The 17,367-nt window shown below is 39.6% G+C and overlaps 1 protein-coding gene across 1 annotated transcript; it reads right to left on the bottom strand.

Moving 5' to 3' along the window:
• Positions 1–1,453: 1,453 nt before the first annotated feature.
• On the bottom strand, positions 1,454–16,200 carry LOC140117837 (17-beta-hydroxysteroid dehydrogenase type 6-like). The gene is made up of 5 exons (XM_072134957.1): positions 16,078–16,200; positions 12,399–12,723; positions 8,872–9,130; positions 6,179–6,342; positions 1,454–3,011 (listed from the first exon to the last, which is right to left on the bottom strand). The coding sequence occupies exons 2-5, from the start codon at positions 12,709–12,711 to the stop codon at positions 2,812–2,814; spliced, it is 936 nt and encodes a 311-aa protein (XP_071991058.1). The 5' UTR covers positions 12,712–12,723; positions 16,078–16,200; the 3' UTR covers positions 1,454–2,811.
• Between the last annotated feature and the right edge of the window lie 1,167 nt (positions 16,201–17,367).

Here is a 17,367-nt window from a genome sequence, read left to right as displayed (position 1 = left end):
TATTGCAGCAAACACTTACAGGTAACACCCACGATCGGTGCCAGCTTTGCTGGCGGCTTCAAAAAAGATGGTGGCTACTAAAAAGTAGAACATTTGAAACTTTGAAAATTTAATTTTTTTTCAAAGTTTTCCTAAATTATAGAATTTTTACCAACCCCCCCAATAAACTTACTAATCAGCAAAATTATACTACTAACAAACTACAATGTCTCACCAAAAACTCAAAATCACAGGGATTTGTTAAAGTTGTTACCACAGGAGACACTGGTCAAATAAAAAAATAAAAAAGGGCTGAGCCTTAATGTCCTTAAGGGGTTAAAAGTGAAAATGTTATGTTGAAATTGCAGTAAAAAATCTTACATGTGTGAAGAATTCTATTGCAGAGAGTTTGATAAAACTGCCCCATAGTGTCTTAAGTTCAGTCAGCATGGCCTTACTGTTTCTACATACACCTTGTAGCTTCTCATTTAAGGGGTTTCCGGACTATTTTAACTTAGACCAGGGGTCAGGAACCTTTTTGTCTGAGAGAGCCATATTTCAAAATGTTATTCCGTAAAAGCTCTACAATATGCACATGCCTCCCAGTAGATAGGTAGCCACAGTACAGGCCCCCCAAGTAGATTGGTAGCCACAGCACATGCCACCCAGTAGATAGGTAGCCACAGCACAAGCCTCCCAATAGATAGGTAGCCACAGCACATGCCTCCCAGAACATAGGTAGCCCCAGCACATACACCCAGTAGATAGGTAACCACAGCACATGCCTCCCAGTAAATAGATAGCCCCAGTATATACCCCCAGTAGATAGGTAGCCACAGCACATGCCCCCCAGTATATAGGTAGCTACAGCACATGCCCCCAGTATGTAGGTAGCCACAGCACATGCCCCCCATTAAATAGGTAGCCACTGCACATGCCACCCAGTAAATAGGTAGCTACTGCACATGCCCCCCATTATGTAGGTAGCCACAGCACATGCTTACCAGGAGACAGGTAGTCATAGCAAAAAAAAAAAATATTCAGGCTGAGACGATGGCGGTGATGGCGCCTGGCTTGCACAAAGGTAACATTGCTACCTGCGTCCAATGATCAGTCTAAGACACACACAGCAGCCATCACTATTTATTAAAGATCTGTCTGAGAGCCAGAAGCAGCCAACAAAAGAGCCATATCTGGCTCCCGGAACATAGGTTCCATACCCCTGCCTTAGACCATTAGTAAGACCTAAATGAAAAAAGTTAAAACCACGTAGGTTTGCAGGAGGATCCTGCACTTGATGTTATTTTAATGAGTATGGACTAAATTGAACTTTTGAAGTGTTCTATCGAGGGCTGGATTGTTTTTGTTTGACGGCCTTACAGTTGCTTTATCTGATGCTTTCTGGCTGTACAAATTTGATAAATTAATCAAATGAAAGTTGCCGTTATCTGCCAAAAAAATGTATGTACAAAGATTTTTGGTGTGTCCAGCATATCTGTTTAATAGTAAACATCTGATTATACATTAAGAATCTTGTCTGGGATAAATGTTATAAAAGTAAAAAGTTCCTTATGGGATATTGTGCCGCTGAAAGAACAAAGTGAATATATTCTTAGATATTGACAGTGGACAATGACCTAAGCCGACACCTGGGACCAGAGTCTAAGTGGCACCAGATTTTCACCAGAGCCCGGTGCAAAGTGGGTTGGACTTGCTGCAGCATTGTACCACCAGGTCGTTCCACAGGTGCCACTTTGTCCGCGGTGGCAGCCAAGGATGAGGAACGGAATCGTCAGACAAACTCGTGGTCGGGGGCAGGCAGGAGGTCGAGACAGGCAGCACAGGATCAACGTCAGGAACAAAGCAGGAGGTCAGGACAGGCGGAACAGGATCAGAGTCAAATGCAGTACCGGGGTCACAATGAGAAATCCAAACACTAGCGCAAGGCAGGGACAAAAGCTTTCTCAAAGGCATGAGCATAAAGAACCGGCAGGATGTGCAGGGAGAGATAGGGTTAAATAGGATTCTGGGTAAGGTTTCGCCTCGGGGACAGTGATCTGCTGAGTCCTAGCACTGAGGGCTTTATATACCACACGCATATATACTGTACATGGGCTCCTTCATACCACACTCAAAAGCCTTCCCCCACCCCCATAGGAAGTATAGCTGAACTTAGATTACTGAATTTAGATAGATCTTGATTCTGGTACCCTTACTTAGGTATTGTTAGCTCTTCCTAGTTGTATGTGTATGTGACCTGCTAACAATATAATGGGCTGTGTACATTTTTTTTGTATATTTAAAAGTTTATATTTCTACATAGCAAATATATAAATCCATCTTGGCCAAGTTATTTGAGCCACGTAGTATATCAGTTGTGTTTTGACCTTTATATCTTGCATGCTTTGTTTTGGCATTGAAGGAACAGATGGAAAATAAAAACGGTGTTGGCAACATATGTTGGTATGGCCCTACACAACATAACAGCTACTTCAGGTAGGTAAATTGTGGTGACAGGTTCCCTTTACGTGTTTACATAAGTGGAACATCTCTAATAGCCATCTATTAATCTGCAATCTAAGTCTTTAGGATCCCTCTTTTATGTATTATTTTATTACCCAGTAGATCTAAAATTCACAAATGGAAATCACATGATGTGCAGAAATAGTGGTGCTCTTCATGTTCACACTGGACTACTGGTTTATGCAGGCAAAGAAAAAGTTGGAAGTGGTTCTTGATCTGAGAAATTGCACTGGGTCCCATTAGGTAAATGAAACTGTGGATGCCATCCCCTTCCTCGCATTAGTTGCTCATGCTACTCTGAGCTATTATTTAACAATAATATTCTGAAAAGAAATAATCAGCTATCACAGTTGGGCAGTATGAAAGAGGTATGAAGAGGAATTTGGCATCCCAGCCAGCAGAATATCGTGTCATTGGGTGCACCGAAGTCAGAGCATGCTCCATGCAGTCTGTGACCAGGTGAAGCTTGGTGCTTGCTTTCATCATGTCTGCACTCATTGTCTGGCAATCTGTGTGTACAAATAGAAAGTTGCATCAGTTACGGCATTGACAGTTACATAGCTTTTTCAAGCACTATATTCCATGGATGAAAATTAAATCTGGAAAATTGCTACCATGAGAAAGAGTGGCTATTGGGTCACAGGATTGTACGAAGGAAGACAAGGAAAACAACATGTGCAGTATGGTTAAGACTCAAAAATGGTGAAAAGCAAGCTAGGTATAAGGATGATGATTTTGGAAGTAAAAGTTCTCCTTACGGAGACTGCCAATTAAAGCCGTCGTGTAGGTTTGTGGAGTCTTATAGCCATTGATGCTCCACTAGGGGGATTCCTGGATGGGATAAGGAAACCCATGCCTCTTTTAGCTACCTTGTAAAAGAGGTGTGGTTTTTCTTATTCCATCCTGGAAAACTTTGCATATTTTCCCAGAACTCCCCTAGTGGAGCATCCATGGCTTTAAGACTCCACACTTAACTGGCAGTCTCCAGAAGCCGTCCCTATTCACAATCTTCTCACTCAGCCAAACCAGTTCCTTACGATGTATTGAAGAGACCCAACTAGGTCGAAACAGTGCTGTCTACAGTTGGGAGCCTGTTCCTTCTGGAATAGATATACTGGTTTGGTTTTAATCCTGCATCATGTCATAAGGCCTCTTGTAGGTCATGCTTGATGTTAAGCGAGCTGCCTTACAAGGTAGCTAATAGAGGCGTGGTTTGCCTTATCCCATCCTGGAAAACTTTGCATATTTTCCCAGAAATGGTATTACAGCAACCAGTGTCCTGCATGTGATTGAGCCTAAACTCCAAGTGTAAAGGACGGTATGGATTGCTTGGAAGGTTCCAGAAGACAATTAAAGGGGTGTCTGGTACTCAGACAAAAAAATCCAAGGAAGCTAACATTAGGATGAAGGAACTACATTATTTAGTCAACACATTTCAACACTGGAATGATGTCTTCTTTAGGACAAAATTTCCTTAAAATACATCTGGCTGCGAGTAGGGATCTAACATTAGCATCCTTGGCGTTTTCTAATATGAGCATCGGTCACCCCCATCATCTTCTGGAAGTTATGGATGAAAATTAAGGTATATACACTAGAAACTAATCCCATTTTCAACAACATGCGCATAAATACACAACTATCTATTTAACCCCTTAGCGTTCTGTGTCTGATATATATCGGACGCTGAGTGCAGTGACTTAGCGCTCAGAGTCCGATATATCGGACGCAGAGCTGAGTCCAGTTAAGCTCAAGATCTGAGCCGAATCGGCATTGGATACACGACTGTAACTAAGAGCCGACACCCCAGTGTTACACCCCCGGTATTTAACCTGCCTTTGGGGGTATTTCCCCCACGATGGCCCCCCTGCACCGTTTTTGGGGGTCGGCAATCATTTCTAAGGCAGCCCTGGATCTAAATCATAACACAAATTACACATATATAATATTACTGCGTCCGTAACAACCCGTAGAATAAAAGTAAATAATTATTGAACCCACACGATGAATGTCGTTAAAAAACTAAAATTTAGAACCCGCCAAAATTAATGATTTTTATCTATACAATCCCACAAAAAATTCAATAAAAAGTGATCAAAAAAACGTATGTACTCCAGAATGATGCTGTTGCAAAGTACAACATGTCCCACAAAAAAACAAGCTATCAACAAAATGTTATGCCACTTGGAAGACGGCAATGCAGAAATGATAGATTTTCCCCACAAATTTAGTAAAACGTAAACGTATCCCTGTAATTGTATTGAAACATAGAATAAAGATAAAATGATTATTAAGCTATACGGTGAACACCCCAAAAAAAAAAAAAGTAAAAAATACAGTACAGAATTGATGCTTTTCTACTCCTGCACTCAAAAATTTTCAAAGATAGGGGATAACAACCCCAAAATGGTAACACAGGAAAAAGCATCTCATCCCGCAAAAAAAAAAATGCCGTCACATAGCCCCAATAACGAAAAAGCAAAAATTTTATAGCCTGGCATCTGCAGGGTGCTTCTTCCCTTCTGCTCCTCTCTGTGCACCCATAAAACAAGTTACAGCCACATGTGGGGGTCTCTGTACACGGGAGAAATTGCAGAACAGATTTAAAGATGGGTTTTCTCTTTTTATCTTTCGGAAATATGTAAATTTTAGGGCTAAATGAACGTATAACCGACAAAATTTGACCATTCTTCTATGAAGATCTCAAGGGGTTAACAATCTTCCTAAAAGCTTTTTCTGATAGCTTGAGGGGTGCAGATTTGAAAATGGGTTGATTATATAGGTTTTTTTTATTATATAGGGTTTTGATGTTAAATATGTAAAATTTCATTCAAAACAGTATTCATCCCCAAAATAGTCAATTCTGAAAATATGGTAAATCGATATTCGATTTGTAAGCCGCGTTACGTCAAAATAAAAATTATGAAAATGTAAAGTAGACAAATGGAAAATGTTATTCAGTGACTTATTTAGATGGTACATCTATCTGTCTGAAAACGCAATGATTTCAAATTTCGAAAATGGCAAATTTTTTAAAAAAATCAACATTTTTCTTTTTTTGTAAATAAACTAAAAACTTATCAGCCAAATATTACCACTAAAATACAACATGTGGGGGAAAAAACAATCTCAGAATCGCTTTGATAAGTAACAGTGTTCAAAAGTTATAACCATATAAAGCAACGCAAGTCAGAATACAAAAAATGGGGCTGAGGTTTAAGCTATAAAATGGCTGCGTCCTTAAGGGGTTAAAATCAAAACAGGTGGTGCCTGCCTGCCAAATCTTTATTCCAATATCTGTCACTAATATCTGATCCAAAATCTGATCCAAAATTGAAAGATACAATCAGTTGACACATGGACGTTTGCTTGTTTGCATTTGTTGATCAGAAACAAACATTGATATAAAAACATGTTTCCAAAAATTGGTCCTTATCCAGAATGGATAAGAAGATATAGGCACGCAAGCAGCTTTATTTTTAAATAAATAAATGCAAAACATATCGCCTACATTTTTCATCTAACATACAATGTACAATGTGTCATGAGTAAACATTTTCTAAATCACCTGGATATGTTAAAGCGTTCCAAAGTTTTAAATATCAGATTTTTTAAAAATGGGCCATGTTGTTAAGTGGTTCAGTTTAGATACAGTTTGTTTTTAATTGATACTTACATTTTTCAAAATATTGCTGTCCATAAGTGTTACGAATTTCCTCTGAGGCTTTCTCCCAAATGGCACGAATTTGAGTAACAACTGATTCTGGTTTAATTATAGGTGTTTTGAAGTAACCTGGCTCTATGATAGAAACTTTCACACCAAATCTTCTGATTTCCCGACTGTATAATACAGAAATACATGAACAATGGATTAAAAAGGATTGTGCCTTAACAACATTTACGTCTCCCACTCTAAAGTACTCAAATGTCCCTATAATACAAAGAGGAATATGCAATTGTGTTATTCTGCATCATATTGAATTTCTGTGCTGGATAAAAAAGGGCCATATTATCCGAACTGCTGAACTGTTATTCATTGATTAGTGATATATATTCATTTTATTCTGTTGACTGTGATTCATAGCAGCATCATCATAGCATCCAAAAGCTCTTAGTTTCCTAATGAAACACTTAGAAAAAGTTAAACAAAGTTAATGAAATAAAAAAAAAACACTTAAATTCATATTTTCCTTAAATCAAAAATGTAAAAATAAAATATAGACTCACAAAATACATATTGTTGTGTCCGGACTCCAATTCTGTCCATGGGCAACTAGAACAGTTTTACCTCAGACACTTCTGATACATCTTCACCACAGTTTATATAGTATCAATGCCATCTCCTTGTTTGTGTCTATATCCAAATAGACTCCATAAATTGTCATATATGTATTTTGTGTATTCTGTAAATCCTAAAGTAAAGCTATTTTGGTACCTTTATATTGGATGTTTTGGGGATCCCTATAACAAGTGCGTATAATGTGTTTTTATTTTATACGTAAAATAATATGCAGTTATTTTGCCTGCATAGTATAAAAGATAAAAAATGGCAAAAAAGTCATTTTTGTGCTTTTTACCTCCCAAAACATTAAAATAAAAAGTGATCAAAAAGTCAGATGTAACAAAAAGCTATAGTTAAAAAATCTAAATCATCCTGCAAAAACCAAGAATTATAATACAGCTCTTGCAATAAAAAAATAAGTTAGTATACCTCTCCAAATATACTACATTAAAATAAACAAGCTTTTGCAAAAAAAGGTTTTTTTGTGCAAAACTAGTACAATGTAAGCATACTTGTTTTTTTGGAATCACATTGACTAACAGAAAATTATCAGCATTGTACAATATATGGAATGGTTGAACCGCAAAAGAACATGAATAAAAAAAAAAACAAGCAACAGAAATTCCTTTTTTGTTTCATTCTCTACCCAAGAGTTAATAAACTGTGCTCAAGGCTTATTCACAGGTGTGTCTATCGCACTTCCACGAAATAATCCACCTGTCTTCAGTCTGTTGTGTCCACATTGTATCAGGACATAATGCACACCACCGATCATGATGTCTGTCATCAAGTTCACTGTCTGCAGCAAAATATTTGCTGTTATAAATAATGGATGTGTAATGGAAGGTAAATGGGAGTGATAGTGGCAATAAAATTACATTTTCTCCATTGAAAATGAAATTGTAAAATTATATTTGTAAAACCATTTATAAATAAGTAAATAAACATTTCAACTAGTTTTTAACAGTAATTTTTTACAGGTATTTATAGGTTCAGCTCCGGCGATCTGCTAAAGCGGCTTCATATATCTTCGGCATACATATATGGCGCAGACCGATAAGGGTTGAAAGGAAATAAACAACAAGGATTTAGTGGATTTTACCCAAGCATGATAAATATGCTAGATATCTTATATCCTGGAGTTGGGCCATTAGGAAATATGTTTATGATAAGTGGATTAGCCATCCCACTAGTTCCAGCAACTAAAATATTAATACTACTGGTCCACACTTACCAGGTACTGAAGTAAAGCTGCATTGTTTATTTCTATCCCATTCTATTGTATGCCATTGCTGTGCCCCACTTGTTAGGCAACACTACCACTAAATGGTGGGAACCAGTAATGTTCTTTCTGTATGTTGACTATCTTGTACCCTGTAAGGGTTAAACTACTTTGTATTAACATTATATCTGCAAAAATTTTATCATCCTGAGATTTGCACAGCTGCCATTGGCTGGTTTTCCCAAAACTGTATCCACAGAGCAAGGTTATATTAGTCAAACCCTCCCTATTGTTCTGGGTTAGTTGGTCTGGTGAATTTCTCTCAGCTATTCCAAGAGAGTGTAGCCTCAAGCCTCTCTCACCGCCTGTCAGGAAACAGGTTGGAGTCCTGCTTAGTGGCCAGAGGGTTATCCCTGACACACAGAAGCTTGTACCAATGCAGCGGAGCTTATCAAGCTCTACAAAATGGAAACAGATCTGAGGTAGACGGAGAATCCTGGTCTTGGGTTGAAGATATATAGCTAATACAGCCAACCACTGAAAGACCTGCTGTTCCTCTCAAGGATTTAGTTGCCAGCCTGTTACCCTGTTGTTGCCATTTAGAGTTATTAACAACAAACCGAACTATGAGTCTATGAGTTATTTTACATATTCTCTAATTTTCTTTGCTTCACCCTGCTGGCCCATGGCTGGGGTGGATGAGGCCTACCCTAGGACATACTGCTGTTGTGACACAAGCTTTAGGCGCAGCGAAGGCAGTCACTCCAGTCCTAGCCTATAAGATGCCCTGCACCAACATCTACATAAATGTTCTTGTCTCTCCCCGTGGTGTGTGTTTAATAAAATTTGCTTTGTTACTGCTTACCGCAGACTGTCTGAGAAGGTTTCCACCCCAAATTTTGATATGCAATATCCACCTCCAACCATGGATAATCTTCCAGCAATACTTGCCACGTTAACAACACGACCCTGAGCTCTCCGAATCATTGGTAGCATTTTCAAAGTTACATCAATGAGTCCTAGAACATTCACATTTAAATCTTTGAGATAGTCCTCTTTAGTCAGCCATTCGTTCAGTGCCAGAGTGTTGGCAACACCAGCATTATTCACCAAGCCCCAAAGTCCTGAAAAATATGACATAAAACTTAGATCAAGTAATAATATACACTGCAATAACTAGGCATAGTAAAAGTACAGAAGAAATAAGCCACATAGCTAGAGTCCCAAGCAGGGCAGGCACTAGCACCTGGCGTACCCAGGCAGAACAGCTGCTGGTGGCCCACTCAAGAGGGAGGGAGTTATGTCCTGTGCATTCAACTATAGAGTTGACAATAATGATCACACAGAGAGTGGTCGCTTGCTGCATTATAACAGTGCCTATGCTGCTGTGTGCTGTGTATAATATCAATTTGCCAGCTGGCTTCATATGACAAAGGGGTTGAGTGAGGCTCCATCCCCCACGGGCCTACTTAAACATGGAGTAATGATGTGTAACTGTCATCACTGCACATTGCCCCACGGAGATGATGTCTCACCACAACACCGGCCATACTGATACTAACCAACCAGCTAAAGCAGCCAAACATAGTGATGATCACATGACCTGACCAGGCGGGTGCACGACATGTGAACAGCGGCCATCTTCTGTCCTGTGTTTCCTTGACAAGGACAAAGTCACTGGACTGATTAAAGCGCCAGTAGCATTTTAATTCTCCATTACAGTGTATGTCCACAACATTTTTCTGCTATGGGGAGCACATTTTTAAATAACAACTAATTACATATTAGCTTATATTTTAACCCCTTACCGACACGTGAGTAGTATGTCATGTGTCAGCTGCGGGTGAGCCCTTATGGTCTAAGCCCTCTCCATAGCCAATAAGTCTTTACTGCATATTGCAGCAAACACTTACCAGTAACACCCGTGATTGGTGCTAGCATGGTCGCCGCCATCTTGGAGAAGATCGTCGCTCTCTGTGACGCCATTCTCCGAAGACCTGAGGTTGTCTTGTTTTAACCTATTCATTACAATGTTCGATTTGCACATTGTAATGAATGAGGAAGAAAATCCCCTATTTCATTATACTGCCATACTGTAATATGGCAGTATTTGATAGGATCAATCAGAAAATCTAGGGTTAAAGTATACATGTCATTTGGGGCACAGAGTGAAAGCCATAAAATCCAAGCCAACAAAAAAACGGTGCAAATGTGTTTTTTCACCGATTTCACTGCAAATTTTTTCCACTTCCGACATGGAATATTACATACCGTCACTATGAAGTACAATTTGTTGTGCAGAAAACAAGCCCTCACACAGCTTTTACATGGAAAAATAAAAAGTTATAGATTTTTGAACTTTGGGAGTGAAAAATGAAACCGCAAAAACTAAAAAGGGTCTCGGCGTTAAGGGGTTAAGGGCCCATTTGAATATGAATAATGGTTATTCCTGGAATACCCGATTAAAGCATTACCATCATTTCAGGTGATTTTTGATGCTGTGTGTGTGGGATGTATGGGGAGAATGTAGTGAACATTCTTTCATTAAGAAATTTAGCTTAGTTTGTAAAGAAACAGGCTGTAATATGCCCCATAGTTACATTGTTCCTTCTACATTGCTATGGCAAATCTGTCAACCAGATGTAAATTTGATGTTCTAGGTCAGTGATGGCAAACCTTTTAGACACCAAGTGCCCAAACTACAACCAAAACCCCCATATTTTTCGCAAAGTGCCAATGCCACAATTTAAGCAGTAACTTATTACCCCCTGCTCTGTCATGGGTTTAAATTGTATGGGCACCTGAGGACACCAATACAGTAGAATGAAGGAGAAGAAGTTTGGATTATCATTGTAGCTTCCTTCTAGGGTCCTGGGCTGCCTGGGACTGCAAGAGGCCTTTAGTCCTGTTTGACAAACTCTACCCTGAGGTGATGGCAAGGGTGCCCATATAGAGGGCTCTGAGTGCCACCTCTGGCACCCGTGCCATAGGTTCACCATGACTGTTCTAGGTACTGAAAAATAAACACCACGTAATGTACATCTCCTTTGTAACATTGGCTTTTATTAGCGGCATCATTCTGCTCCCATCTTGCAAGACCTGGTCTGAGGAATACGAGCGAAATGTTAACTGGACCCCCAAATTTCCAATAATAAAAGATTGAGTATTTGTGGGCTTTACTAGAAAAGAAATTATATATATATAGGCTCCACTTTCCAAAAATATACTGTTATTTTGCATTGTCTGCACAATTCTGAAATATATTTTCGCAGTTTTGTTTTATTATAGTAGCTGATGAATAATTAGTCAAGTGGGCGTTACCAGTTAGCAATATCAGACTATGTTACCATCCTCAAATGGTACCTAGTATAGGTTTTTGGAAGGAATTCAAAAGGATAAGTATTTAAAAAAGAATTCTCAGAAATGGGAACAATCTTCTTTTAATAAAACAGAACTTTTGTTTCATGTACCTTATATAAGAATTTTTTTTCATTTAGGACTCAAAACAGTCCTTCATTGTAAGGTGACTTTCATATTAACTTTCATGGCTCCTGGTACTGGGATGAGAGCACACAAAGACACACCAGTCTCTTAGAAAATGCAGAATCTCTACAGGTCATTAGTGCGCAGCCGCAAATATAAAACATAACATCATCAGCAAAGGTGGCGTGAAAAGGTGATAGAATACTGCAATGCTATTGGCCATAATGAACATCTCTTCATAAATTCACTTTCCCAAAACATGTAGATAAAGTTTACATATTATTTCTCACACACCAGAGACATAGGGGCACATTTACTTACCCGCTGCTGTTGCGATCCTCGATCTGGACGGTCCGATGAAGATGAAGTCTGGCGCGATTCACCAAGATCGTGCACCCGAGATCCTGCATGTGTCGCTTCCCCTCTGAGGTCCACCGGAGTTCTCCTTCTTATTTCCGGTGTATGTGAGTGCATGTCTTGCTACACAATTTGAGATGATAAATACTGCACGATGTCCGAATCCGTCGAATCGTCCGATAGCCCGCCCCCCCAATTTGTGTCGCGTGAAAGTCGGCACAGATGCGCCAAAATCCAACCCAAGTTAACTGCAGCGCAAAACTGAAAAAAAATGCGACGAAAATGCGATCCGTGGACCCTTACTAAATGTGCCCCATAACGTTTATGCCCTTGTGTTAGTTCTGTATAGGTCACAACATGGCCTTCACGCAGAGAAACTGAAAAGAAAAGGAAGCTAATGAAGACACAGTCATTTCTAAACACTTTCACACTGGATGAAATCACCAGTTATTTTGATGGCTGTACACAGGTCAACATAATCCTTAACTAAGACTAAAATGTCTGCTTGCTCCAAAATTGCGTCTTGTAGAGGAATATATCTTTAACACTTACCTTTATCACCAACAACATCATTGACCCACTTTGCAGCAGAGCTGACACTGTGGCTGTTCGTGACATCTAGAATTATTGTCTGCAATCTGGTTGACGTCTCCTTCTTTAGCATCTTTGCCCCATTATCTGTCAGACAAGCTGCCAGAACCTTCATCCCAAGCTTGTCCAACTGTTTTGCCAAAAGATTTCCAAATCCTGAATCACATCCAGTGATGAAAACATATTTGTCTGTGAGATTCTCGAGTAATAAACCATATCTGTATCTTCTGTAGAGGAAAATCAGACCAAGGAGCAGAACCAGAAGAAGCCACATGGTGATAAATTCCTATGATACAATACAAAGCAGAATTACTAACAGTTTCAGGGAATGTGTTAAGTTATCCAACACAAAACAAAACAAGGTTGAGAGGGTTAATGTTTTTATACTGCTCACTAAATTTTTAGTGGTAAGGACAATGGATATGTGACTTTCCAAAATGTAGTATGGCTCTGCAGTAGGATGTAGGAACACAATTGAAAGGCTCCACCCTTGATCACACACTCAGGCAATGGTTTTAGTTTGCACTTTCTTTGTGCACATTCTGCCATATTATTGAACAGTGGCGCACGCTCTTTGTTGATCCACTCACTTTTCAGAATGTGCACACAGCACGTACATAACCAATACATGTGCAAGCTCCAAAGACACTTTTTTTCATGTTTTTTCGTGTGAATGCAACCTCAGTGATTTGCCATTTATGAAACATTGTTATTCTTTTTTTTTTTTTAGTTTGGCTCATATTATTGCAATATTGACCCTTTTAGGCTCTTATGAGCAAGGCCTATATTCCTATTGTTTCATCTGACAATGTTATTACTCTGTAATGTCTTTATTTGTATATTTATCCAATGATCTGTAAAACTCTGCACTCTGGTGCTATACAAATATTTAATGCAATATTAAGTTTAATGCTAAACAGAGCTTTCAAAAATAAGACTATTTAACCTTTAAATAGACGTTTAAAGGTGGTTGTGAAAAAAAAATTGCAGAATGCACTATTTTTTTCTCATGTGCCGACAACAGACCTCCTTTGAAGTCAATGGGGTACATTTTACTCATCCTGTCATGATCCCCGCTGTGCGTTGTCCGACAAGGATTCGGATCTTCCGCATTTCACATAGCTCATGCGCCCGATTTCCTGCATCCGTCGCTTCCCCCGCTGAGGTCCGCCGGAGTTCACCTTCTTCTTCCCGGTGAATGTAAGTGCTGATCTTGCGACACAATTTCGTGTACAGTATACAAAAACATCCAGCATGAGGTTGATGCATTTCAGCATTAGCTTTAATCTTGATCTATATACAAAACTAACAACATCTTATTTAAAAATACCTCCCCGTGATGTTTTTCCAATGGGCGTGTCAAAATCCTGACAACATTAAAATAAATGATAATGTGTTTCATGATTTATTGATACACAAAAAGGATACAATGTAGCAAAACACAATCTCTCATAGATACAAGGGTACATTTACTGATGTGGCCGTCAGACAACCCGTCTGATTCGGACTAAGCGAGGGATTTAACATTGAAAATTGTGTCGCAAGCCATGCACTTACATGCACCAGGAAGAAGAAATTGAACTCCGGCGGACCTGAGTGGGGAAGCGACACATGCTGCAAATTGGACACACGATTTTAGTGAATCACGGCAGTTTCGAATCCTTGTCGTACAACGCACCTCGGTGATTGCGACGTGACGGGTAAGTTAATGTGCCCCACAGAGTTTTGTTACCAATTAACTATGCTTTGTATCTACGAGAGATGTGATTAGTTAAGTATATAGATCAAGATTAAGGCTAATGCCGAAAATGAATCAATGTTTTGCATGTTTTTTTTCTAATAGACAGGATTAGATAAAAACCAACATAGGATACCAATAGTGTAGGCGTGGCAGGGTGGGAACCCCCACAATACTGTATTATAATATTAGTAAGTAATACACAAGATGATATTCAGTATATCAAGTATTACAAGAACTCCAATATCTCAAATGAGACTTCACTAACCAGTCTTATACAAAAGTAGCATATGTGAGACACTTACATCACACCTAAGTACACAAATGGTATGGACAGTAGAAGAAACTCCTTTGTCAGAAGAATAAGCACATCTGCATTCAGTTCAGTTATTCCACATACACTTGAATTGCATTTCAAAGCACAATGCAGTTACATTTTGTGAATGTTGTCTTAAGGTCCAACATAAATCAGGACCTTTTATTAAAGGCTATCTGTGCCTACACCATCTTCCCCTCATGGCCTCTTCTCATCTCCTCCTCATATTGTGACCCCCTCTCTTCTCCCCTCATATTGTGGTTCTCTCTCATCTCCTCCTCATCTTGTGACCCCCTCTCTTCTCACCTAATGTTGTGGTCCTCTCTCATCTCCTCCTCATATTGTGACCCCCTTTCGTCTCCCCTCATATTGTGGTCCTCTCTCATCTCCTCCTCATATTGTGACCCACTCTCTTCTCACCTCATTTTGTGGCCCTCTTTCATCTCCTCCTCATATTGTGACCTCCTCTCTTCTCACCTAATGTTGTGGTCCTCTCTCATCTCCTCCTCATATTGTGACCCCCTCTCTTCCCCCTCATATTGTGGTCCTCTCTCATCTCCTCCTCATATTGTGACCCCCTCTCTTCTCACCTAATATTGTGGTCCTCTCTCATCTCCTCCTCATATTGTGACCCCCTCTCTTCTCACCTCATATTGTGGTCCTCTCTCATCTCCCCCTCATATTGTGGTCCCTCTAACCTACCCTTATATTGTGGCCATCTCTCCCTCATATTGTGGCCCCTGTCTTCTCTTATTTCGTGTATGCAGTCAACGGGGGTGAAGTCAGTTACAGTGGGAGTGGGGGTCAGCCATGGAAGGGACAGAGTCAGCAGGTGTCAGGGCCCACTGGTGCATTCACTGTATACTGGTGGACCAGTCTGACCCGGCCTGCAGGGAACTTGAGGTCCTATTGAACATGCCAGTACTGGCCCTGGTCTGTTTGATGTTTGCCAATGACCATCTGGATGATCCAGAGGAAGTATGGGAGAAGGTCATGTGGTCAGATGAGACCAAAATAGAACTTTTTGGTATCAACTCCACTGCAATTTGGGGGTGCTTTTCTGCAAAGTAGACAGGTTGATTATATCACTTTTGAAGGGGAGATAGATTTAGATATTGGGGTTCAACTTTACAAGTATGCTAACCTTGATGCCACACCCCTGGTCAACTGAAATGCTCATTTGCATATAAACAAAACATTATCTGAATCCAAACTACAGTTTTTCATAAAAAAGTGATGTCTAGGATGCAGGACACGTCACCTACAATATACTGCCATATGTTTAATTTATGTGACGTGGAAGCAAAACAAAGTTTGTCTAAGCTTTAGACACTTAGTAACTCCACCCATGCTGTACATACATATTCCTTCTACTTTTACTTCACTTTTTTCACAGTTGTAAAGACTCCACAATTCTTACTCTACAATTTCATCATATTAACTATTACCTTCTAAATATCATTTGGTCACATACTTAATAAGCCATTTTCAGCAAAATAGAATGTTGTAAAACCCAAGCTCAGTAAAAATGAAAATGGATGAAATTTGGCAAAGATTTAAAAGGGTTTGCATATGCTTCTCCTTACCTTGATGTTCAGTGATTAAAGCTGCTTACAGCAAATGAGAACCAGCTCAGAGAGCAAGTCAAGGCGGAAATAATGGTGTTGCTTTAACCTCAGACAACCCTCTCTCCTCCTCCCTTACATTGATCATGCGCATAGTATTCTATTTATGTTCCATTACAGCTGCCAATGTTTTTCAGACTCTAATATAGTATTGAGAAATACTGACAAGGCTTTGGAATGATCCACTTTTATGCTGTGATTGGGCTGCATCAGATAGTGTAAAGGTTGAATTTGCACTGGGATCTGCAGAAATGAAATGACAATCTGTTTTTTTTGCTGCACCAAATTGCCATTGTCTGGGGCAGTCTGCACTGCTCAGGAAGTGTGCACCATTTTATTTTTGGTGCACCTTTAATACACAGCGTGCAACACAATTCTGTTGAGTTGCTGTAATAAATGTGTTGCAAACTCCCACTTAGCACTACCACACCCCTTTAAGTGCTCATTTTTCTAAAGTTTTGGACACACATGCAACCCTTTTGCCCTTTGCAGAAAAATAAAAGAAAGCTTATGTTTTGGAAGCTAAACTCCAGTTCCCTGTTGAACATTATACAGAGAATGGAGCCATCTACTTCTTTGTTTTCATTATAGTTTGGAAAGAAACCGCAAAAAGCTTATGACTATGACCTATGGCTAGGTTGTCAATAACCCAGAAAACAGCTTCCACACGTTAGAGTGCATTTTGCTTGCATAAAGGGGACTGGTGGCATACTTATCTGAATGAAAGTACAATGTTTGCTTAGAAATACTGTGATATTTTAGATAATTTGGGGAAGCAAAAGAATACTGCAGTGGAGGATTGTGTTGAAAAGTTAGCTTCCAGTTGCTTTAATTTTAAAGGGAACCCGTCATTGGGAAGATGAGGTTCCAATAGCCTTTCCTATGCTGATTTTAAAAACCTGGCTCCCTGCCAGTAGCTTCAAGCCTGTCCTGAGGTGGTGGTGGTGGTGGGGGTGAGGCACACAGCTCCAACGAGTCCCCATCTTCACACTGTATCCTCTCCTCATCTGCGCACATATCTGGATAGAGAGAAGAATTGGTGACTTGATCCATTGGAACTGCCCACCTTGGCAGGGAGGCATTTTTAAAATCAGCATGGGAGAGACCATTCTTGGTGAAAAGTTTTCTTTAATGATTAGAGAAACCTACACAAATGAAATATAACTTTTCATCCGCATAAACACAACATAAGGAAGCTATTCAAAGTTCATATAAAGAAAGTTCATATAAACAATCATTTTTGGTTAATTA

The sequence above is a fragment of the Engystomops pustulosus genome, chromosome 2 (genome assembly GCF_040894005.1).
Source record: "Engystomops pustulosus chromosome 2, aEngPut4.maternal, whole genome shotgun sequence".
In the NCBI taxonomy this organism is placed as follows: Eukaryota; Metazoa; Chordata; class Amphibia; order Anura; family Leptodactylidae; genus Engystomops; species Engystomops pustulosus.
The sequence above is the reverse complement of the archived record's forward strand: the minus strand, read 5'-3'. Positions and strand labels throughout refer to the sequence as shown.